Below are 24,054 nucleotides of genomic sequence, written 5' to 3'. Positions count from 1 at the left end.
AGCGTTACCTCACAAACTACAGACAGGGACAGCAGGTATCCATCGTCTTTCCCACAGCTGAGCTGAGTGAGACTGAGATACATTCTGACCGAGGTGTTTGTAGACTCAGTTATCAGTTACGTATTGGTCTTGTTTGTGGTTTTATCTTCTTGATTTGTGTGTTTATAGTGTCTGAGCCAAGAAACATTTGTCTTGATGTGTATTCTTGCATGTGTATGTTTTTTAACCCTCTCACACTGTCGCCTTGATGTGAAACAAACAAACTATGATAACAAATTTACAGTCATTATAATTATACATTACTCATTTCTAATTATGCAGCAAATGACACCGCATGCATGTTTTTTCTTCTTCAGTCTTCAAAATACAGTAGAACACTTCAACTGGGACAAAATGTGGTAAAAATCATGTCACATGCGTTGGGTCTAAATTAAACTAGGGCGCACTGTGACTCCGCAGCCTCTCAGGTGGCTACCGTAGATTATTTTTATACCCACAGAGTCGTTTTCTGGAGTGCCAGGACAAATTCTCTTCTTCTTTTTCTCCTTGCCCCTCCCCTTCGTCTCTCTTTTTCTTCTTTCCCCCTTTCTCTTCCGCCCTCCTCATCAAACTCTTCACCTGCTTTTTGCTCTCTCACCTCCATCTCTCGCATGTCTATTGTAGTTCCTCCCTTTTTCCTGACTTATCAGACTTAATGTCATCAAACTGAATACATTCCTTCAACTCAACTTTTGCTTCAACACTTTCCCCCTTTTGCACGACCTGTCTGCATCACCCCCTCTCCCCTCAATCTATCTTAAAGTCAAGTAGAACAATGTACTATTCTCAGAGTTGCACCCACTTCCTCGTATTGAGCTTCTCCTTGTGAGGCATGCCCTCTCCATCTTGATGTTGCTTCTTTTCTGTGCCTCCAGCTCTGTCAAAAGGTTAGCCTTTGCCTCCCACCTACTTACTCATTCTCTGTTTATATATATGTACATACATACACACACACCAATCTTATTCTTCTGTTTTCATCTCCTGTCAAACCTCAATTCCTCCAGCACTTGCTGCTTCCACCCTGCCCTTTATATCTATCTCTGTGCTGCTGTCACGCCCTCAGTCTCTCCCTGCATAGTCCTGGTTAGGTGAGAGATGTTCAGGGTATTTAGGATGGGTGCTGGCTCCACGGAATTAAACAATGCTTAAGCAAAAGTTGTATTTTACAATCAGAGTATATAAACCTAGTTTGCCTGGTTTGTCTGCACATTCTGACAATAGCTGGGGTTGTTCTTTAATAAAAGTCCAGCCAACAAACTTTTAAATGATCTTGTGCATAGCTCACTTAATATTCCACGAGAAAAAAATCTAATTCTTCACATTTTCTTCCAACACAAAATTTCTCACCAAGTGAAATAAAGCTGCTTTATACACCGCATGTGCTCCCAATGTCAAAACTGCTCATTTCAAGCTAGTTTATGTAGGATCTGATTTTTAATATTTGATTAGTGGATGTATTGGATATTTCTAGTTATTTGCTTTTGTTTATTTTCACTGTTTTTAACCAATGTCAAGTGTGTTTGATTGTTGTGCAATACTTTATCACACAAAGATTGTCAATCTACATGCATTTCTGATGGATCTGTATCTGCCTATTCATAGACAAAGACATTTCAATGTTTTGCTATTTGATTATTCACTGATTATAGGTCAGGTGATTATGATTTTACTGAAAACCATTTCCCCTCTCTTTTTCTGAATGAAACTACCTCAACAAATCCCACTGTACATTGCATGAGATTGTTGTATCCACAGCCGCTGTCTTCATGCTGTGTCCCACCCTACATCTTTAATTTTTCCTTATCATCCAGCTGCTACTGGTACTCCATGTAGGTCAATAAGGAGGGCACACGTACAAACGCATGCTGCTACACAGATTTAAGTGCATGCACAAATACACTCTTAGCACAGTAGTGCACTTTGCAGGCACGGTGTGAGACAGGCAGGTCTTTGAGTTTTATTATATTGTAAGGGGATAGGGGTTAAGGTTTGACTTTTGTATGTCAACACAATATTAGTTTCAACTTTTAGTGCAACAAAGTTCAATAAATCACCCCCACAGGCAATGAGAAGTTTCACAAAGTCGTGGAGTCTTGTCCTTTCTGCTCCTCTCGCTCCTAACAGTCTAACAAGAACTCGGCTGCAGACCAACGAAATCCCAGGGAAAAGATTGACAAAAGCCTACAAGAGCTACACACACACACACACACACACACACACACACACACACACACAGCAGAAAGTAATAAATCTCATCTAGATCGCACAGCTGTGATGGACTAGGTTGGCAGAGGGGGTCTAGGGTCCGTCACTACAAGCAAAGCACTTTGGTCCCCACCTCTTTTTGCTACACTCATGTTTATATTTCATTATACTGCTCTGTCTCTTTCTCATCTGATTTGATCTCTTCATGATTCATTAGACGCTGAAGTGGAAAAAAAGGCTGGTAATTGTTCTTTATTACTAGAGGACACACACAGATCAAAAGATGAGTCCGTCTTATATTTTTGATCACAGACCAACTCCTCTGTTATTATGATTGAAGTAGGTAGCTCTGTGAGGTATCTGAGAGTTGTTTGAGTATAAGGCCCAAGGCTATTGAGCAGGTCTAGACTGTTCTCTTTGTATGGTTATTTATAGATCCAATAGAGACCATGAGCAAGCACATGGTGACAGTGGTAAGGAAAAGAAATTGAATACTGTCCATCGACAGTTCTAATGCTGTTTTATTGAAACAAGACAATACAGTGTTCTTTAGTGCAGTTTTATTATAAACAACCTGCAGTTGGAGGCCTCCGACATTTACCCAGATGTTTACCTTGAGCTTCGACTACCAAAATCCAATCACATCCTCTTTGATTCAAATGAAAACTTGTCAAAATTCGAAGGAATCCTCTAAAGCCAGACTTGAGATATCGTGTTCAAAAGACCAACAACCTTTTTTGGTGTCACTGTGACCTTGACCTTTTGACCTTTGCCTACTCATATCTATCAGTTAATCCATAAATCTAGGTTAACATTTGCACCAAATTTGATTTTTGAGATATCCTGATCACAAGGTAAGAAAATAGCTTATTGAGGTCACAGCTGCCTTGACCTTTGAGCTTTGACCACCAAAATCTATTCAATGCATTGCTGAGTGCATTTTAATATCAGTGCCAAATTTGAATAGATTTTGCCTGTAGGTGCTCTCGAGATATTATGTTCACAAAAATACAAGAGATTGATTGAGGGAAGGATGGAAAAGCTGAAAACATTATGCCACTGCGATGTAGAGGCATAAAAATGTATGTTCTGTCTGCAGCGTAGCAAAGTTCAGTTTTGTATCACAGCAGTCTGGGGACCAAAGTTTTAGCTACAATATGTAAAACCCTTCTTTTAATATCATTAAACCACACTAGTCACAGCGGTTTAAAAATCCTCAGCCATGAGGGAAAACTGAAAACCAGCAAAGCAACATTTTTGGCATGCCAGAATCTCAACTAATCCTCTGAGAGCCGGATCATTGATCGCCCAGGCAATTATTTAGCGTTATGACCTCATTAATGTGCCTGTCAAACCACGATTGATTTGGCAGAAATTAAGCTCGATTCTAAAATTAGTGACTGATTCAGTGCTAAAATGGGGCTGAACCCAAAAAGTGTCGGCCCGACTTGTGCAGTATTGTGCATTTGCATGAAGAAACGTTAAATAAGTTACCTTAAATGGAAGGGATTTTTCACTGCAAGGGCTGATGGGTAGAGACTGGAGGCTGCTGGCAGGACTCGTCTCTGCGCTCTGCAAAAAGGCATATGAAAATAACATGATTCAATTAGTTAAATACACTGTAAGTTTTAGTGTGATGTGCACAGGGTGATTCTTATTGGATGAGTCTCAGTTAAAACTTTTCTGCTTGGAACAAAATGAAGACATCAAAGTATTATTATATATTATTATTGTAATTTGTAATTCTTGCAACTTTGTTAAGCAATTCTGGCAAAATCATTTTGGCTCCACGCCTCAGCACAGGTGTCTAGTGGGCAGAGAGCAAGAGCAGAGTAAGGGGCGTTCCAAAGCACACACACACACACACACAAACAGAGAAAGAGAGAGAGACACACATTCTTGTACTTTCATCTTATTGAGGACATCAATATGCATAATGCATTACCCAGCCCCTTACACTAACCATCCAACCAAAATGTCTTCACCCCTCTATGCTCAAAATGGTCCTCCTCACAAAGATAACAGTACGCACGCACGCACGCACACACACACACACACACACACACACACACACACACACACACACACACACACAGTGCCTACAGACAGTCATGTGACACAGGGTGCAGACACCACACAGACATACACTATTCTTAAAATAAAAAGTAGAGGCTTATTTAAATGTCACCTGTGATGGCTCATAACAGGACAGAAGGAAAGCAGGGGAGGATAAAGTGCCGTCTTCATTCAGGACGGCTGATATTGATGTAATGCTTCATGGTAAGAACATGACAGCACACACAAGGAGGATATGACAAGATACATGACAAAGACTCGACATCGAGAATCAAAAGATTGTGATGTATGAACTTGTTTTTCTGTCAAGGTATACTTGTCTTCTTGCCACCATCTTGTAGATTCATATGCAGGCTAACATTTCTCTTTTTTGACCATTCTTTCAATCAAGATGTCTGAAAAGCTTCTGGCTAAACTGCTAAAATCAGGTTTTGATGTGACTGTAGCTCAGAGAAACAACATTCTTAAATATTTCTCCTCTTCACACAGCGTACACGTGATGGTTTATTCTAAAAGAAGCAGGCCTCCCTATCAGAATTATAGGTGCACAGTTGTCTTAAGACCCTGATGTGTCATCCTGGATCAACACCTTTCACTATGTAGAGAGACAGGCGCACTCACTGACACCCCCATACACTCTGGCTCTCTCCTCTTTCCAAAACATACACATTCTCGTTAAGGTCACCCCTGTCCCACAGGCTTTAACACACAACTGTCCCCACAATTAGATGTGGTTCGGGGAAAAAAAAAGCCTTTTAGATTTAAAAATGGAGAAAGCTGCCTACGAGCTCTGGGTTTAATGACTTTGCATTACCCAGAAGCTAAATGTCTAAAGATGATGAATGGCCTAAGAAAGAAAAGCAGGTTTTGTAGTTTGATACACCCCTTTAATCACATTCACACATCAGTTAAATGTAGAAATAAAAACATTCAGATAACTTCAGGTGTGCTCATGCCCACTCTCCCTCTCTCTCTCATTGACATTTGGGTTTTATATTGGAAAGCAGAACCATTAACAACACACTGACATGCCATTTAGAGTTCTCTGGCAAAAACAGGGTGAGGACTTTGTAGTGGAAATACCAACTGTGCTTGGGTATTACTGAGTTTTTAGAAGTCTGGGCCTCAGGAGGTCTTCAGTTAAACCAAAACTGTGACGGCACGCTTGTTCACCCAAACTTTCACAGATGTTGATTGCGGAGCTGTTGTGTAACATGAAAAAGTGTTGAAATTGACTGCAGAGGGGAATACCATGTCCTGAAAAGTAAAGAATAACGGTATTTTGAAAATAAAATGCATCATATCCACAGTTATCTTTGTAGCAATGGAGGAGCAGCTGCTGCCACAAGTCAAGCAGCTGCCTCAGGGTTGAGCAGAGGCACAAGCTAACAGGGTCTGGTGGTGCATGTGTAGATACTGCATGGCCATGCCCAAAAAGACTGTGACTATATGCTGTAACAAATGGGAGCATCGCGCTTTCACTCGAATCCATGGCTGACATTGACAAATGGGGTTCATTGCGTTAGGCAACATTAATGCACACATGGAGAGTGGCATTTAAGAAATGTTTCTCTGTGCAACCGACGGGCTAAACTGCAGAAAGAGAAATAAATCATGGGAAGGTAGAGTATCCATACCTGGTAAAATAATAGATTTTTTTATCTGCAATTTGATGCACAATAAATTACAAAATGTGATGTATGAGCTGGCCTGTTGGTGATAAATATGACTGCATCCATCCATTATCTATAACACTTATCCTGTGTGGGTTGCAGGAGGCGGCTGCAGAGTATCGGAGGGCCGACATATAGAGACAATCTCACACACATCTACAGGCGATTTAGAGTCTCTAACTAACATATGCTACATGTCTTTGGATTGTGGGAAGAAGCTGGAGCAAGCAAACTCCTCACAGAAAGGCCAAACCAGGATACGATCCAAATGCTTTCTGGATGTGAGTTGACACTGCCAACCAAATGTCAGTGCAACAATATACAATTAAATTCTTCTGTGATTTTTGCAGAAGTTTTGATAGTAACTGAAAAACTTGCAGAGAAGAATACGAGAGGAGAGGAAATTAGGAGTTATAAGTTAAGGTAAACAAGGCAAGAGAACAGAAGGTCAAGCAAATAAAATGCAAAGCATACAGTCAGGCCAGGTGACCCTCCCCTCGCTGCAGAATGGATTACATGTACTGATGGGAAGTAACAAAATTTGCAAGTTAATGATACAACACAGTAAGCAAAGAGGGCAAAGCATCTCCTCTTTTATATTCATGTTCTGCTGCCTGCACCTCTCCATTGTAGTCTCTCCATCACTTCTCATTTACGTCTCTCTCCACTAATTATTATTTTATCTTTCTCATGCCTTGTGTCTCTGTTTGTGTGCTCCTTGGAGGAAAAACAAGAGAGGTGAACAGGAGAGAGAGACATGAGAGAAAACATGCGGACTGTAATTCGCAGAGAGGTGTTCAAGGCCAGCTTTGATCTTAGTTTACAGGGACTAATGGTGGGATGTTAGGGAAGCTCTGGTCAGCCTTTTATACGTCTTTTTATGTATTTATATTTGTGTATTTGCAGGTGTCTGTATAATGCTGCAGTGTTTGGTGAGGGACATTTACCCGTGTATATTACAAGCTAGACATAGCTAAGAGCTGATGGTATTACTAACATCCCTCTTTGGTATGTAAATGTCTCATACACTTTCAAAATATAGTGACAAAGGGTGTTAGCTACAATACGAGCACTTTCACTCCAAAACATGGCATAAGAAAATATAGAAAGCAGCATCAATCTGTTTTCAATTAAAGCTAGAATAGCTAACAAAACTTTTGTTTATTTATGCATCAGCCATTTTCCAGAAAAGAGATTAATTACCATCCTATGTTCTGCCATTGACTGTAAAACTAAAATTTACACTCAGTCCTTGATTGTGTATTTTATTATTATGACTGAAAATCTGCCCCAAGTCGAGCTCTCAGCAAATTGCAACTACCCTAAATAAACCCTGCAAATCACATTTATAAAAATTTTATGTTCTTCAAAAAAAATCTCAATAAATGATCAAGTTTAATATGATTGCGCTCTGTTTATAATCTAGAGTTAAAGCAGTCCCACACTCACAGGGCAGCCGTCAATATGGTTCCCTGATTTTTACAGTACAACCTTGTTAAACCAGCTACTGCAACGTGTCAGTGCTTTGCTAAGTGACCATTACAGATAATCACATCTTTAATGGTGTGGATGTTTTTTCATTGGTTTCCCGCCATTTGCACTGTGATGGCCTCATAGCCTGAGGTGAAAACTTTAGCTTCCAGCATCCAAACGCACTTTAAGAGCAGAGTGATACTCTAAGATAAGAGGATCAATGTGTGGACTGAGTTGTGTGTGCATATGAAGAATATGACACTCAAAGAAGCAGCCCAGTTTCTACTCCAGATGTGGAATCTGATTAAATTAACAAAACATAATAAAAATAAAGTCGTCTATCTGTCTATCTATCTATCTATCTATAAAATAGATTACAGGGGACCTTTTAAAATGCGGACAAGCTTTCTCTTTGAGATGATTTCATGGAGCTGTAATAGGGCCGATTAAAACGGGTTGAGGAATTTGTCAGTGGAGCGCTGCACTGTTTTGGTTCCTCTTTAAATTACTTCATATTATTTGCTAACCACTTGCACTTACTGGTTTAAAACAATTTAACACATTTATACGTTGACCAAAGAAAGGTTCTGTGAGTATAGTGTAAGAGAAAGAGTTATTAATTATGCTTCTAGTTGTTTTATTCATTGTCTTTGTGATTTGTCGAATGAGAAGGGTCACTTAACAGAGAAGCGTTCTATGATGTAAACATTATCTTTCGAGTTTAAAGCCTTCTTCTGAGTACAGGCTCCTGTTAAGAGGAGCATGCGTATGTGTGTGCATATGTGTGAAACCCACCTCCTGCAGTGTCCTTCTCAGTCTTAAAAGCAAGGTTTTGACAGCCGTACAGTCCTGCTGCATCAGTCGCAGTGGAAGCGCTTCCAGCCCTGGGGGCAAAGACTCGTCTTCCCTCCCCAAACCCAGCCCCAAGCTCCAGTCAGCAGGCAGCAGGCTGGTCGGACGGCTGGGCTCCCTGGAGGAGAGGCATAGTGCAGGGGAAGAAGAGAGAAACAAAGATTTAATGTTATCGTGAGTGTGAAAACTCGATCATTGACCTGCCTTCACTGCTCTCCCTCTGCTCTCCACAGGCAACCTGCACAATCTCAACTCAGCCTTTGGTGGTAGCTAATGGTGTAGATGATGCATTACAAAACAGTGTCAAAATGTCAACTGCTTCTGGATAACCCAATACTCCAGAATCCTGGTTGATACCATATCTAAAAACATGAATTAAACCAGAGAGGGTGCCTAGCTCATTGTGGTCAGTTTTGGTGGACCTCAGTTTCGCAGGCTGTTGGATTGCCCGTAGTACGACGATTTTGGATGATTAAAAAAATATATATATATGCAAAGGAAAGAGATCTCAGAGTTGTGGACTACATAGTAGATCGAACACACTACACTCTAGACATGTCACCTTCCCATGTATTCTTGATCTCTACTAAAATCCTAAATATTCTTATACAAGTGGGGTCAACCTGTCATGAACCTATAGCAACCACGCTCTTCTGAGTAGAAGCGTTATTAGTTTGGCTATTGCAAGCTTCTCATGCTAACAAACAAAAAATGTTAATCAATGAATTTATTATCAGGCAAATTCAGAGAGAAACAAGATGGTGCCAAGGGAGGGAAAAGCAGACAAACTCAACAAATCCAACTTTTTTTGTTTAACAACCAAAGCATTAATTTTCAAGCAGAGCAAACTCGGAGCATCGTTTCCAGGTCACAAAAGAAATGTTGTGGGTTTTTCCCTGTTTCAGAGTAAAAGTGTTGACTGTGTCCTGCCAGTTTAGCTCCCACGGAAAAGAGTTGTGAAGAGGTCTAAACAGTAGCTTGGCAGTAAGATGCTGTGATCTGTCTGCGTCATAGTGGGAGAAGTTTTATTAAAGCCCCTTTTTGGTTTTCATCTTTTACAGATGAGAAATTTCTACAGAAGGGAAAACATGGTTAACCATGGTCAGGATGGTGCCCTACAAGACCCCCCCCCCCCCCCCCCAATAAGTCTGTTTTAAGCTGATTGTACTCACATGAGTAGAAACACATACACACAACTGTATTAAAAGATGAAAGAAACCAAAGCACACGGGTCCATCGTCTAATCCTGCGTCTCACCATCATTGTCAACTCAAAAGGATACTTCATTGTCAAGAGCTTTGAATCATTACAGCTCATCACAGCTGTGTGATCCTGTGTCTCTGTCCTTCGCATATTTTTTCCCCCCAAGGAGTCTTAATTTAGTATTTTGTATAACTGCATGTCCACAATTATTCTTTTGCAAAAACAACGTTGTCAGTCTGTTTATGTATGCAGCAGATTTTATGATTGTCGAAGCGTGTGTGCGCCCCTGTGTGTACGGGGGAGAGATCTTTCACTTCGAGTGCTGCATATCAAACACATTTTTAATAACAAAGCCTTCAAAGTTAAGCACAGCAGACCTCCGGGCCATTGGACAGATAGAGGAGATGGGGAACAAAACTTCAGAAGTCATTATTTAGGCCTGATAATTAACAAGCCTCTGAATCTATATGTAACCATTTTCCTCCAAACAACTGTGACACTTTGGCGGAGGTGTACAGATGGATTTCAACTCACACGATCAAAATCAGCAGGGAGAGATTGACCAAAAGCACTGTTTTAATTAACTGTCCCTTTTGAGAACACGGTCCATTAAACATTAAACAGACCTGTGGAGCTGTATATCTTTATCTGGTGCACAGCCTCTGTTCTTTGTCTTATCTCCAACACCTACATATTTAGCACAGCAGAGGACACACACACTGAGAGGTATTTTCACCAGGAGTCAGGGTCGCTCAGAGTCGCAGCATTCGTCATCTTTCTCTGCCTTCCAGCAGCAGCTATGAGACTCAATCTAAGTGCTACGAGTACTAACGCTGACCTTATCTATAAAAGCTACGTCTTCATAGTCATTCACCGCTTCAGGCCCCATATTACTTTTTTTCCAGTCGGTGTGACAGTTGAGGTTTCACCAGGAGCATATTTTACATCAAATGTTAATGATTCAAGGCGACTTTATATTCCACCAGACATGTAAACAGCCTCAAATCAAAGCTCAAACTCTCGCTCTGTTGATTCAGAAGAAGGATGTGACTGATGTTTTAATTCAGTCTGTTAAATCTCATGCACACAAAATGTCACATGAGAACCTATTCTACAGCTTACTTCATCTTTTTCTACATCCTCATTTTACGATTAACCTTGGCCCTAGGTTATTAATCATGCATGGGAACATTTAGTACTCTTTTCACACAGCAATTATTACACAAGGACTAAAGTCCAGGCTAAGTTCATGTGTTCTACTGTAAAGAAACAGTATGTATGATCAGATGCAGCTAAGACTTAAAATGCATAAGGTGTTATGACAACACTGGTAAGAGTGCAGAGAGAGATTTGAAACTCAAAAGGGTTGTAACCATGAGTTTTGTTGCTGCTGGAAACAAAGTTTAAAAAGCAGGATTAAAATTTTCCCTATACAGTAGACTATGATGAAATGCAACTGAAGTCAGCTTTTCAATCACTGACAATGTGTTGGCTGACACTAACATGGCCCCGATGAGATTTTTCAAATGTCAAAACTGGGGATGTGACAAAAGCCTGTTGAATCTTTGGCTTCAAGGCCAGTGTGCTCTGAACAAGTGAAACTATTAAAAAGAATAGATGATGTTTCTCTCTCACTTCTTTCTCTTTTCTGTCGTGTTCGTTGTTAATTGGTTGTGAGACCTTACTGCGGGTTATCTGATCAAATACCCTACTATGATATGAACTGTAGTACAAATAGAAAATATATCTTCCACATATTTCCATGTAACGCATTGCACAATATCAACATTCTATTCTTTACTCAATTTCCATATGTATTTAATTGCCTATTTTTATACTACTTTGTACTTTCACTTGCGTCATTGTCAATATTGATTTGACTATCTTTACCATCAGGTAGTCAAACCAGAAATAAAGCCAGACCGATATAGGATTGCAGATAAAATCAGCCAATGTGAGTCTTTCACAGACATCTGAATGCGAAATGCTGAAATGCATGTAATGGTCACGATGCAGAAAAGATGTGCATTTATATTTACATTTCACCAATCCATATGCCCCAGGTTCGAATACATACTGCCACAGAGAACCTGGAAAAAACAATTAAAATAACCCAACAGATAAATGAATTGATGAATTATTCAAATGTGTTTAAATCGGCTTAATTATTCCTGCCTCAACTTTCTCCTGCCAGTTTGGGACATCCTGACCGAAGTGCATAAATGGGGGACTGTGTATATCACAATCTTTGTGACATTTTGTAAAGGTGAACAAAGAAATATCAACCTCCCGCATAATCACAGAAACAAGGAGATCTTCATCACCAGGAGTCTTGTGTTCGCTCTGACTGATTTAGCCATTTAGAGGAGAGGTGAGAGGAAATTAGATGCCTTTTGTTCCATTTTCCCAGAAACATTACCAAGAAAACAGTGGCGGAGGAGCATTAAGTCCGACAGCACATTCCAGAGGAAAAATGTTCATTGAGCAAAACAAGAGCATATCACTAAAATATCGATCAACGTAAGACTTCTCACTGGAGAGCTTGTACTGAATTGCTCCCTCGTTTGCCCTCGTACTTTCTTCTTCACTGCTTCACCACCCCTCTTTCTTCAACACCCCTCCTCGCTCTGCTCATCCATCTTCACCCCCTTCTCGTACCCTTCTCTCTCTTCACGCCCTTGTCTTCTGTCTGCACCATTCTCCCCTCGCCCCTTCATCTCTTCTCTCTTCCTATCACTTTGACAACCTCTACACTAAACTGATGCACAATCAAAGCCTAAGGTTTCCCCGCTGGGATTCTGCTGAGCACATCTGACAGATGTCGATGAAGCCTGCTGTCTTTTGAGGACAGGTGAGCTCTGTCTGTCAAGCAGCAATGACTGCTTAAAAAAAAGATTTAACTGTATTTTTTGTAGCTTTTGTTCCTGCTTGGCATCTCAGGTTAGAATGAACTCTCACCGTTTATTTCTCTTTTGCACCCCACTATCTCGATGGGATGAATTTAGCATAAATAAATGACATATGATCAATCATGCCCTCTTCTCTCTGACAGCTTATGTCAAGTGGTACAGTGCAGAGCTAGAACAAGAAAGTTTTTCTCACTTAAAGTTGTTTTTTTCTTTTGTTTTCTACATCTGTGTATTTATCCGAGTCTGACACTCCAGCCCTTTCTCCAGGGTTCAGGTTAGGATTCTTCTTTTACTCGTGGTGCACAAGAAATACACAGAGCAACAAGAGGATGAGTGGGAGCAGGGTTCAAACAACGCTCACCTCCCCTGAAACAATAATCATAGAGGAGGTGGCTTATGGAAAACATTCACTGTTTCAGGGGACTGGAAGTGCAGTATTTCTGGTTCAATATTTCTGCTGTCATGTCTGCAACATTATCAGAAAATAGAAATACCACTATAACTCTCACTTCCACGGGCTTATCTGGATCAAATGTTATGCTCTCTGTAGTGGTAGACATTATAGACATTGGTAGACAGTAAGTGATTATCTGAAAAACTGCAAAAAATATACAACTATAGCCATTTTAAAACTTGAACTGAAGATAACAAGGTTCACATCCCATCTCAATCTGTATGAGAAGTTATTTTTTGCATTTGTATAATCTAAACATTTCCAACAATGACAGTTAAACAATAACTTTTGATATGATTTTGGAGAATCAGCACTGGGGGGGGGGTTTTCTACGATTTCTTTGGTTTGATATTTTGTACCACAAATCTCCCTTCAGTAGTTTCAGAATAAATTGTGCAGCATGACTGTTAAACTGAAACCTCCGTCATGAGGGAGGAACCAAAGTTAGATCTGGGTGATGCTTCTGTGACAGCAGCACTGACAAAGTCTGGCTGAGGCTGAGCTGCCATTGCTCTGTAGGCATTAAGGTAAGTAAGTGTGCGTGTGTAGGTGTGAGCACGTCAAAGCAAATATTTCTGACTGCGGTTACAGAACAGACAGTCATTTTCCAGCTAAGCACCATTCTCATCTGCTGGTAATTACTCTACATACCTGCACAAGCACACACACGCACCACACACGCACCACACACACACACACACACGCACCACACACACGCACCACACACACACACACACACACACACACACACACACACACACACACAGCACAGTTGAAGACAAGTCTGTTCAGTGATGATAGATGTTATACATGCAGGGAGGCCTTTCTTATACTCAGGGTCATCTGTCTTTTCACTGTCATGAGTCGATAGCCCGACACTCTCACTCTATTCCCTTCTTTACAGCTTGCTCGCTCTCTCCCTCTCTCCCACACACACACTAGACCTCTGAACAGGTTATATATGAGTGTGAGTGCAGAGAAAGGGAGACTGTGATAGGAGCGACAGTCAATTAGAAGATGACTCAAGTGGAAAAAGGGCTAATTTCAGTTCATTAAGATGTATTATTACACCAGCTAGTGGCCAAAACCGGTACTACACAACCATGTCAGTGAGATGCTAATTACAACTAAATACATGGATTAAAGTGTAATTAAATATTTTCACAGAGATTTTCCTTCAACAGTTCTTTCAGACTAATTACACAAAGGAAAGGAAAAATATAAAGGGGCAGAGTGTGAAAAATGCCCCCTTCCTGAACATTGATTTTCTTTTAGCTCCTTCTCTTTCTTCTCTTTCATGGCACCTATATCCCTGTTATTTGCTCTCCTTTCAAAGTGTAGTTGCTCACCTCTTTTTTTTTTTTTTCTTTCTCTCCCCTACCCTCTGCTCCACATCCTTGTGACTCACTCATCTCCTCTCAGAAGCCAATTCTCAACAGCAGCATTAGAAGTGATCCATTTCCTGCAAAATGCCAATTATCTGCCTTTTTATGACTTTCATTATTTAACCACTCATTCTGTGTGGTATTACTGGACTCTTGGCTCCCAGCAATGAGGCACACCTGCAGCACTTAGACACATGAGTATGCGCATTCACACTGGCAATAAACAATGCACATTGCAGAACTAATAACAAAGACACACACACACACACACTCCTATGTGCACACTTAGATGCCTGGGTTTACATCATGCTCAGTTCAGCCTCTGATGTGTCAAATGATGACTAGACAAATAAATGATGTGTTATTGAAGAGCATTATCTTGATCTTTTTTTATTAACGACAGCAGGGAGGAGTGGGTTGCACCCTTGTCAATCAGCGATATAAAGGCTGCATTGTCTCAGGAGGAATAATAATAATAATAATAGTTTAACACCGAGACATGATGAGAGAAAGGCAGTCAGTCCCCTATGTCAACTTTTCCCTCGTTAAATCTCTACTGACAACAACATATTCATGGGAACAATCCATTATACAGCATGTGTGTCTCTGGCTTGGTGCGCGTTTTCTGCCAGTGTCATTGCGAGTACTTGAACGCTCAGCTAAAGTGCTACAGTAAACCGCAGCTATGGGAGAATGATTGTCCCCATTTGTCACTCCTTCTTTCCACCTGACAGGCACAGTGTACTCATTTGCATTCAGCACCTGAGGCTACGAATGTTTAATGCTGCCATTAAACTCATCTACGACATAAAGTGCATCTGTGACTAAAGAGTAAGCCCAAGCCGAGCTCCAGGCAGTGAATCTAATGGTGAATTCAGGTCTTCAGACACAGAGAGGGAGAGAATATAAAACTAATGTAATATGGCAGGGGGGCAACTTTCTGATTAACCTAATTGTCCTTTCCTTTGCTCCCTGCACTCTGAATTAGTGCTTTGTTTCACAAGAATCCTATGCCTTTTCTTTAACCTTTACTCCCATCCAACCTCTCACTCCGTATCTGTTAACTTCTCAGACTCCCCACTCTCCACTTCCATGGTATCTGTGAGTATCACGATGTTATGTCATGCAGAAAGGCTGGGAACCACAGCTATAAGTGGGGGCAGAAACCACAGGGAATTACCAAAATGTATTTGCACTAATTACTATCAAAACTCCTTGTTGCAGAGATCCATTAAATTCTGGTCCCAGGTGACATATTACATTTTACAGTAACAAAGAACATTGCCAAGGGAAACTGACCAAAGTTCTGTCCTGCAAAAACCCTGAAGCAATAATAGACAAAAGTAGAACATTCTCGCTTTAAAACAGTGATATGGGTTCACAAAGTTCACAAATACATGCTACTCTTTTGGGCTTTATAAGATTTGTTCTACTGATTTTTTTTACCTCTGCCAAGGAGGTTATGTTTTTACTCCTGTCCATTTTTGTGAACAATATTACACAAATACTATTTGACGAATTGCCACGAAACTAAAGTAGAAGTATGCCAAATGGGTCAAGGAAGAACCCATTTAATTTTGTTGCGGATCCAGATCAGATGATAGATTCAATATTGCAATATTTTCTTTTATTTCTCAGAAAATAATTAATGAATCTTGATTTTACAAAAATCAGGCATGTTTAGGGGACTGACATGTATGAGTGTGTATTTTGGTGCAGTAAGGTTTTATAAGGGGACTGTCTTGGCGGAGGTATGCACTCTACTAGCATTCTAGTTGTTGTAATGAAGATAGCTCTCTAATGACTAATTTTGATATATTTATAATTGTTGCCTTATGATTTCCTTGGTTTGTTTGTTTTCTTTCTGTTTTGTTTCGTCAGATTTGCATCAAACTTTAAAGATATAGAATGCACCGAGGGAACTACGGATTATTCCCCAATGTTACAGAACAGCACAATTAAAACACAAAGCTAGTTTACAAAGGCTTTGCTAGTTTGTAATTTACAATAATGAGAACTGACAGCAGATCACAAAAACAACCACCGGTTGACTGAGGCAGACTTATGTAAAACAAATCAACAAATCCATATTAAAAGGTGCAATTTCTGAACCCAAAGGGGATTATTATATCGAGGGCACATTAAGTTTAATCTATTCTGTTCATTATTTCTGAACATGATCATTTTGTGTAATTTGTTCTAAAGCTTTATTTGAGAAATCCTCAGTTGTACTTAAATGAACCTGCAGCTCCAGGAGGCTAAAAGGGCAAAAGCTCAGGTGAGATTAGCAAAAGAAATAGTAACACCATGAAAATCTACTTTCTATAATAAGTGTAAGATAATGTGTTGTATTCTGAGCCTGAGTTGGTAACATGTATTACAGTCAGGAGTGACAAGGATTATAATGTCAATCCAACAGTGCTGTTTAACATTGTGAGCCTGACCTTGTTAAAAGATGCATTTACATGTTTGTTTTTCTGTAATAAACAGTGAAGAGAACAAACACGGGGGTGGATCTGTACTATATCTGTACTAACGCTGCAAATTCCCATTCTAGGAAATGTTTTCTGTAAGTGGACAAACACAGCATGTTGCTAATGTTTTAAAATGACATTCTGTAACAACAACGACACCAAAATAAATAAAAATGTCTCCCTCCTTTTCATCTCATTTCCTCTCGTTGCTGTCAGGCAGCATAATTTCCTTTCTCACGGACAAATATATTGTCTAAGATGAGTCATTTTCTGATTTGTTGTTATTTTGTAGTGCTGTTGTTCACATTGCCGTGACAAAGTAATAACACAGATTCCAGTTTTAGCAAGGTACAAGTGATTTACGAGGCAGTGATCCAGTGTGGGCGCCTTCGTTGAAACAAACTCTGCACTCAGGTCAGAGAGAGTTTTCAAAGTCTTTAAAACTTTATATTCCTGTTGACACTATACAAAATCAAAGTTTACAAATGTCCCCTTATTCATTCTGGAACTTTTAGACTTTGTCATTAGTCATGTTTTTTTGAGTTGATGCACTCAGACAGTACTTCTTGTTTACATCACTGCCATGAACTCTGATTTGGATTAAGTGAAATGGAAATGTGCAAAGGTGCCAGGAAAAAGCTAATCCAGGATATTAAAGGCAAGTAGGCTCCTCATCCACATTTCTTTAAAAGCTGTTTCCATGGCAATGCTGAACTGTGCTGTTTATTTATGTGCTGAGGGAAATTGGTGAGTATGATATAAATACGCAAATGGTTGCTTATTTAACATACCTGTGGGTTGTCGAATCAGGTATTATGCATATAGGAGGCCACAATTAAAGCAAGTGGAATCTTGCTTTAATAGTGCACTTCACTCGTAATGTGTTATGGCCTCGCACAGGTTAATAATAGGATCTTAAAGTATGAAGTCTGTGTTTATAAAGCAGGCAACAGTGCTGGCAAAACAGCCAACAAAGTTAAAATACAATCGGGGGGCTCACACAGCAGCTCGAATTTACGACAGTGATTTACGCATCTCACATGTAGGGAGAGCCAAAGTATAGCCGAGTTGGAATTAATCATGATAAGCCCATAACACTAACCCAGCCCTTGTATGCAGCGTTTTCATTTATAGCATGGGTTGCCAGATATGGATAATGAGAACAGGTTGTTTAGTTTTTCTCTCTGAACAGCCACAATGTTACCAAACCTTGAAACATTAATGTGACAACAACACTTCAGGATGCTGTGCACAATCTCTGCAGCCAAGCTTTGTGTTCACCCTATTGGTACATGCTCAGCTAGATAAACATTTCTCCACCTGCCCCACGGGCATGCTACACGATCATATAAGGGCTCAGACATTGAGAAGTGGCTTAATGAACCATTTTTATGTCTAACAATCTGTTATCAAAAGAGTATCCTGAATATCACAATTATTTTCATTTCATTTGACAAAAACATAATGGAGAGTAAAGTATGATTTATTAATCGTCAATGCAGTGTAGAACCCCACATTAAAAGCACAAGGGGGAAAAAAAAGGAATCTAATGCCAATTAGTCTTTCGGTGTTGAACATTCAGTAAACCTGATAGACTGAGACTTAGAACTAACAACAATTTATACTATAAAAAAAGTACCCCCTCCACAATAATGTCAGGAAAAAAGTTGAAGTTTGATTCCATTTCTTTCCAGGCTCATATAATGTAAAGAAGGATTTGTAATTTGTGTTAAAAGGTGTATTTTATCATTATTTGCATATTAAATCAGTTTTGACCTTTGACCTCTAAATTCTGATAAATTCATCCTTGACTCCAAGTTAACATTACAGCCAATTATGAAGAAATTACCTCACGATGTTTCTGAGATATCACGTTCACGAGAATGGAGACAGACGGACAACATGAAACATAATGCCTCCAGCACAGAGACATAAAAAACAGTCACAAAAAAAATCTGATTAATAGAAGATGAAAGACTGAGTTTCATGACTGCTTGTTAGATTAATAAATTTAGGACCATCACATACCAGAAAATCGAGAGAGGGAGGGGAATCGACTCTGCGCTCCTGCCAAATCCTACTATATGCTGTGTGTGTGTGTCTGAAAATCATGCTGCAGTGCATTTTATCTGTCCCCAGCTCCACTCCGAGGCTCAGCTGGATTTTTTTATGCTTGTCTATTTTTATAAATGTGCATGGGTGCGTGCAAGTGAAGGTCTGTAAGCATATGACTTACTGTAGGAGGAGATGTGCATGTTATTTTTTGCTGACTATATCAAGTCAGGTGGGATTAGAGCAACTTGGCTGATATATTTTATGAATCATATTAACATTAAACAAATGTGCTCCCCTGTGTCTGTGTGCATGAGACCAGATTCTCTATAATCATGGATTACATGTCTCTGTGGGAGATTACAGGGTGAACGGAAAGTGCATCCCTGTGCACCATATCGAGTGAGGAAGGTGTATTTTGCAAACGCAAGAGGCCCATTCAGCATTTTCTTTTTTGCCTTAATGCCAAACTGACTCAAGAAGAACTATTGTGATCATTTAATCTTTCTTCCACTTGCTGTATATTCTGGGTTCAGTTGACAAGACCGAAGTGATCCTGTTTCAGTCAATCATTTTTTCTTACACTCAAACACAAAACGAGTTACAAACAGAAAATGAAGGTAACAACGACTGACTGACTAACTGACCCTGTAGCTCGAGGCATGCGGTAGGATGTTTTGACTTGGCAGGCTGTTAAATGAGAGTTTCAACTGTGTCAAGCAGACGAGAAAAACAAACACTGTGCATTTTGGGAAAAGAAACAAAAACATAAACTCAGAAGTCATCTTTAATTAAATTGTCAGAGTGAAGAATTGAAGCCTGTCCACAAATTCTGATGAGTCTTATCAATCCGACGCAAGAGCATGCAAATGTTTTAGCCGCACGTTAATCCTCAAATCAGAAGCGCAGAAATAGGGACTGCACATTTAATGACAAGGACACCCATGAGTGTTTGCGTGTCCTCTCCTCGGACTACCTGACTTAGTAATAAACAGCAATGAAAAGGGAAGAAGGAGAAAAGGAGGGAAAGGAACAGGCACACTCAATATGTAGACTGCTGTTACCATAACAACAGGCAAGCCATATCCCTACTGTCAAAATTTAATTTCCTCTCTGGGTTCTCCTATAGGAGTGACGAGGGAGGAGTCTTCGCAGAAAACAGACATTAGAATGCAGCACATACAAATACTGAGTATTCACCGGTCTAAAATGTCCTCCAGCCACTTCATCCACCAATCAAAAGGCACAGAGGCAAAGGCAATGTTATTGTGCAGGAGTGTTGAAACTGGCAAAAGTGAAAAAAAACTTGAATAGGGCTTCATGTAACAAACACAAAATGAAATGCTCCTCATTCAACTGAGGGCACATCTACATTCTGGCCATTATGTAATTAATTAATTTTGTTAAGTTTTAAATTTAAATATGAAATTCAAACATGAGGGAACAGAAAACAAAGCTCCTGTGTTAAAAGATAATCAGAAAGACTAAAATAAATCTGACCCATAACTGACACAATCTCTATTTAAAAAAAGTTTTTGCACAGGAGGAACCTTTAAATATTTTTTGTTTCAGTGACTCAAATGTGATTATTTTTTCTGCTACTCAAATAACAGTGTTTTTGGGCTTCAGGCAGCTGGCCGGACAAAATGTAACATTTAAAAATGTCACCTTAGACAGTAACGTAAGTGTGAACGAGCCCACACACACTTCATACTGTATCTGTCAATGATAACATGAATACATTTTGTCCCTATTGATAGATACTTGTTCAACAGCAACTGTGCAGCATGTACAAGTTGATGGGGAATCATGTGACTCCAAAGATTTTGAATTAAATGCCAACCATCAACATACAAGACTCACATATTATAGTAAATTGAGGTTCTGTACCAGGGATTGGGGTCCCTCGCTGTGGTAAATGGGGCCGATGGATCTGTACAGCAGATGTTCTCTGCAGCCTGTCAGACAGCCAGCATTACCCTGCAGCTAATACTCACTTTGGACAGGCTGACTTACTGACAGGTAAACGTGTATATGTGTTTTAATGTGTTTGTGTATATCTATATGTGTGTCTGTGTGTGTGTATGTCTGGTTTAGGTATTTAATATGTTATGAGGACCTAATTCTGTTTACACAGCCACATTATGGGGACTTATTGGGTTCAGGCAAGTAGCAGTTATGGTTAATGTTATTGTAAGTCACCAGAAAATGTATGTAAGTCAATGTTATGTCCACTGAAATCATGGTGACACGACTGTATGTGTGTATGTGTCTGTTTGTTTTTCCCTGTGCGTGAATAGAAGGGAGCCTGCTTTGCCTTCAGCAAATCAATGTCCCCTTGAGGGAACGTGGAACCTGAGACAAAGAGCAAGAGAGACTGAGAGAGAAAGAAATTCAGTGAGCGAGCCCTGGGCAAACACATTTTTCTCTCTTCCCCTACTCCTTCACTCACAAACATTAGCATCGAGTGAAACCTGTGCAAAAATGTTCCTGAAAGAAGAAATCAGACACTTAGGTTATAAACCTAAACCTGGGTCCTTAAGGCAGACTGAAACATGTTTTACTGAATTACATGGCTTCTTTGCTTTTATCAAATAAGATATAATGTTCAAATTCACTTTGAAATCAAAAGAGAGAAGAGTATGAAAGCTTGACTATGCCTCAATGGTGTGATTTATCTTTGTTATTGAAGTCTATAGCTGCACTTTCCATCTGTCGTCCTGGTTACTCCACACCTCAGCTACTGTAAAAAAAAAAAAAAATTGCTCCTTTGCTGTGAGTAATTTAACTGAACACCCACTTCTCCCTAAGCCCACAATGTCATGTCACTGTCAGCAGCGCACGCAATGTCAAATCTCTGTGTGATGAGTCTACAAAATTGGAGGCTTGAGTCATTCTGGAGCACAAGGTTTAGGGTTTTAATGCAGACTAGTGGGTTCTTGTAAAGGTGGCATATATAAGAGCAGCTAATTAGGGCAACGCCATGGGAAACCCTGAGTTGAATGTGAATTTACCTCTTAGCTTTTTAGCTACACCAGCAGCATGGCTCGAGTGATGGAAATGACAGTCAGCCAAACACCAAAATATTCTATCCAAACAACTAAAACATGAAGTCCCCTTTAGTATTAATAATAAAAACATTTTATCTAGCGCCATTATCAGGTCAAAACTGGAATTTGTCCATTGCTGTGGTTCATGAACAAGTACCTGCAAGCTAATGACATTTCCAACAATCTAGGCTGTATTCTGTGTTGAGTATTCATTAGCAAATCATGGAAGTTCATAGAGCTCATAGCATTTTCTTTTTTGAGGAATGCAATTATTTCTTCAAAGGGCTGTTTGAGGGTTAAGACTTGGTTTCAGGGTTAGAATTAGGTTAAGGTTCGTATTAGGCATTTAGTTTAGATGGTTAAGGTTAGGGTAAGGGTAAGGGACCAGGGAATGTATTATGCCAATGAGTGTCCTCCATAAGATAGAAGTACAAACATGTGGGGTGTGTGTGTTTGTGGCTCCAAAGACAAGTGAAAAATAGGAACTTCAAAATAAATGAACCAATGAACTATCAGGGAAAAAAAAACTTGGATGGATTGAAAAGGTTGTCTCCAGACTTGGATGATTTACTGACACTGTCTCAACACAGGAAATGTCTCTATTCAGAAAAACGTTCAAGGAATGTTTAAAGAGTGATTTAAAAAAAAAAAGAAATCTTCAGGAAAAGGGTAAGTCAAATTCCGCAAGCGGAGACGTAAACACCTTCGACCTCTACTTCAAAACCAGTCACCCAAGTTCACCTGCATTGTGTTGTAAACAAAAAAGATGGTAGCTGGTTAATTTAGGAGGATACCTGGATAGACAGACACATTTACTCTTTAGGTGTGAGAAGTAAAAAATAAAAGGAATTCAACCAAGATGTGAAAAGAGGTGCACTGAAAGATAAAGTAATAATCATCTGCTGGCTTGTTGGACACATCACCAGACAATACCACTGATGATACAACCTCTTTATTACCCAGTGGCTCTATAAAACCATAAAAGCCGTATCCACAGGGCTGCTGCGAGTGTGTGTGCATGTCTGCGCTGATGTGCGGGTATGCATGCATCTGTATGTGTGTGTGTCTATGTGTGAAGAACCATCCTGACTCCTGAGCATGGAGAAGAAACGCAGGGCCAAATCAAATCGAATGTGTGAGTCCCTCTAGGGACAGCAGAGGGACTCACATTATTTGTTTATTTATCCTCTGTCTTTCTTGGCAAGAACCGTCTCATCTCCAAGGAAAGGAAAAAAGAACTAGAACATGTCACACTTTTACAGGAAACATTGACAATGACCATCCTCTCTCTTCTTCTCCTTGCGTCTCACGTGGCAATTGAGTGTGCCGTGCGTGGTATATAAGGGCTATATTGCTGCTATGATTTAATGAAGACATACCGTACCGGGGATAAACAACCCATGGCCAAATGGGTAAGTGCATCATACCAGATCCTTGAGCCCTGAATCCTCTTTCAGTTCAGCCAATACCAGAACATGATACAGTTTTCTTTGTTCTCTGTCCGTGGCACTGGCTTTGTCCAGACATACATATGTTTGTATATATATATATACACTATGTCTTAAAATTGCTTTATTTCAGTGCAAATACAGCATAGTAATAAAAGAAACACGTAAATATACCTCTGAATGTTTTCTTTCCCCAGGGTGCGGTCTGCTGATGGGTCCATGGGAGAGGGGAGCAGGTTGAGACAGGAGGCCAGGGACTGGCTGGAGTCTTCTCTGGACACTGTGCACACACCCAAACACACATACATTCATTATATCGAGTTTATGAAAGATGATCACACATAATTAGAGCTGTAAAGCAACAAACATTACATAGTAATAGATTTAAGATCAAATCAGCCGATATAAGCCTTTAACAGATAGATCAATATCAGTGTTTGTTTGCTGCACCAATATTAAAAGCTTTATTTCACAGAATTAACAAGCAGAAATTATGTGCAACTTTTTTACACTCCCTAATATCAAGATTAGATCTTTTTTTACTTCCTAATATTGTATCAGAATTTTTTTAACCACCTCATATCAGTATCAGAAATTTTTATACTCCCTAATATCGGTATCATAAATGTTTATACATCCCAATATCGGTATCCCCATCGGCTCTACTAATGATGGTATCATCTACTATATGAGATATATATATATCTCATATACTATGATGTGTCTCATATACTATGATGTGTCTCATATACTATGATGTG

At 39.7% G+C, this 24,054-nt stretch overlaps 1 protein-coding gene across 1 annotated transcript in view; it reads right to left on the bottom strand.

The window, feature by feature from the left end:
• ccser1 (coiled-coil serine-rich protein 1) overlaps positions 1–24,054 on the bottom strand; it is a 113,882-nt gene that overhangs the window by 70,516 nt on the left and 19,312 nt on the right. Inside the window, exons 6-8 of the mRNA XM_069523615.1 lie at positions 23,468–23,573; positions 8,262–8,436; positions 3,739–3,816 (exon numbers count right to left, since the gene is read on the bottom strand). Coding sequence (XP_069379716.1) covers positions 3,739–3,816; positions 8,262–8,436; positions 23,468–23,573 — 359 coding nt within the window. The remainder of the gene's footprint in view (positions 1–3,738; positions 3,817–8,261; positions 8,437–23,467; positions 23,574–24,054) is intronic.

This window comes from Paralichthys olivaceus, chromosome 4 (genome assembly GCF_024713975.1).
Source record: "Paralichthys olivaceus isolate ysfri-2021 chromosome 4, ASM2471397v2, whole genome shotgun sequence".
In the NCBI taxonomy this organism is placed as follows: domain Eukaryota; kingdom Metazoa; phylum Chordata; class Actinopteri; order Pleuronectiformes; family Paralichthyidae; genus Paralichthys; species Paralichthys olivaceus.
Note: the sequence above shows the minus strand (reverse complement) of the source record. Positions and strands in the feature narration are given on the sequence as shown.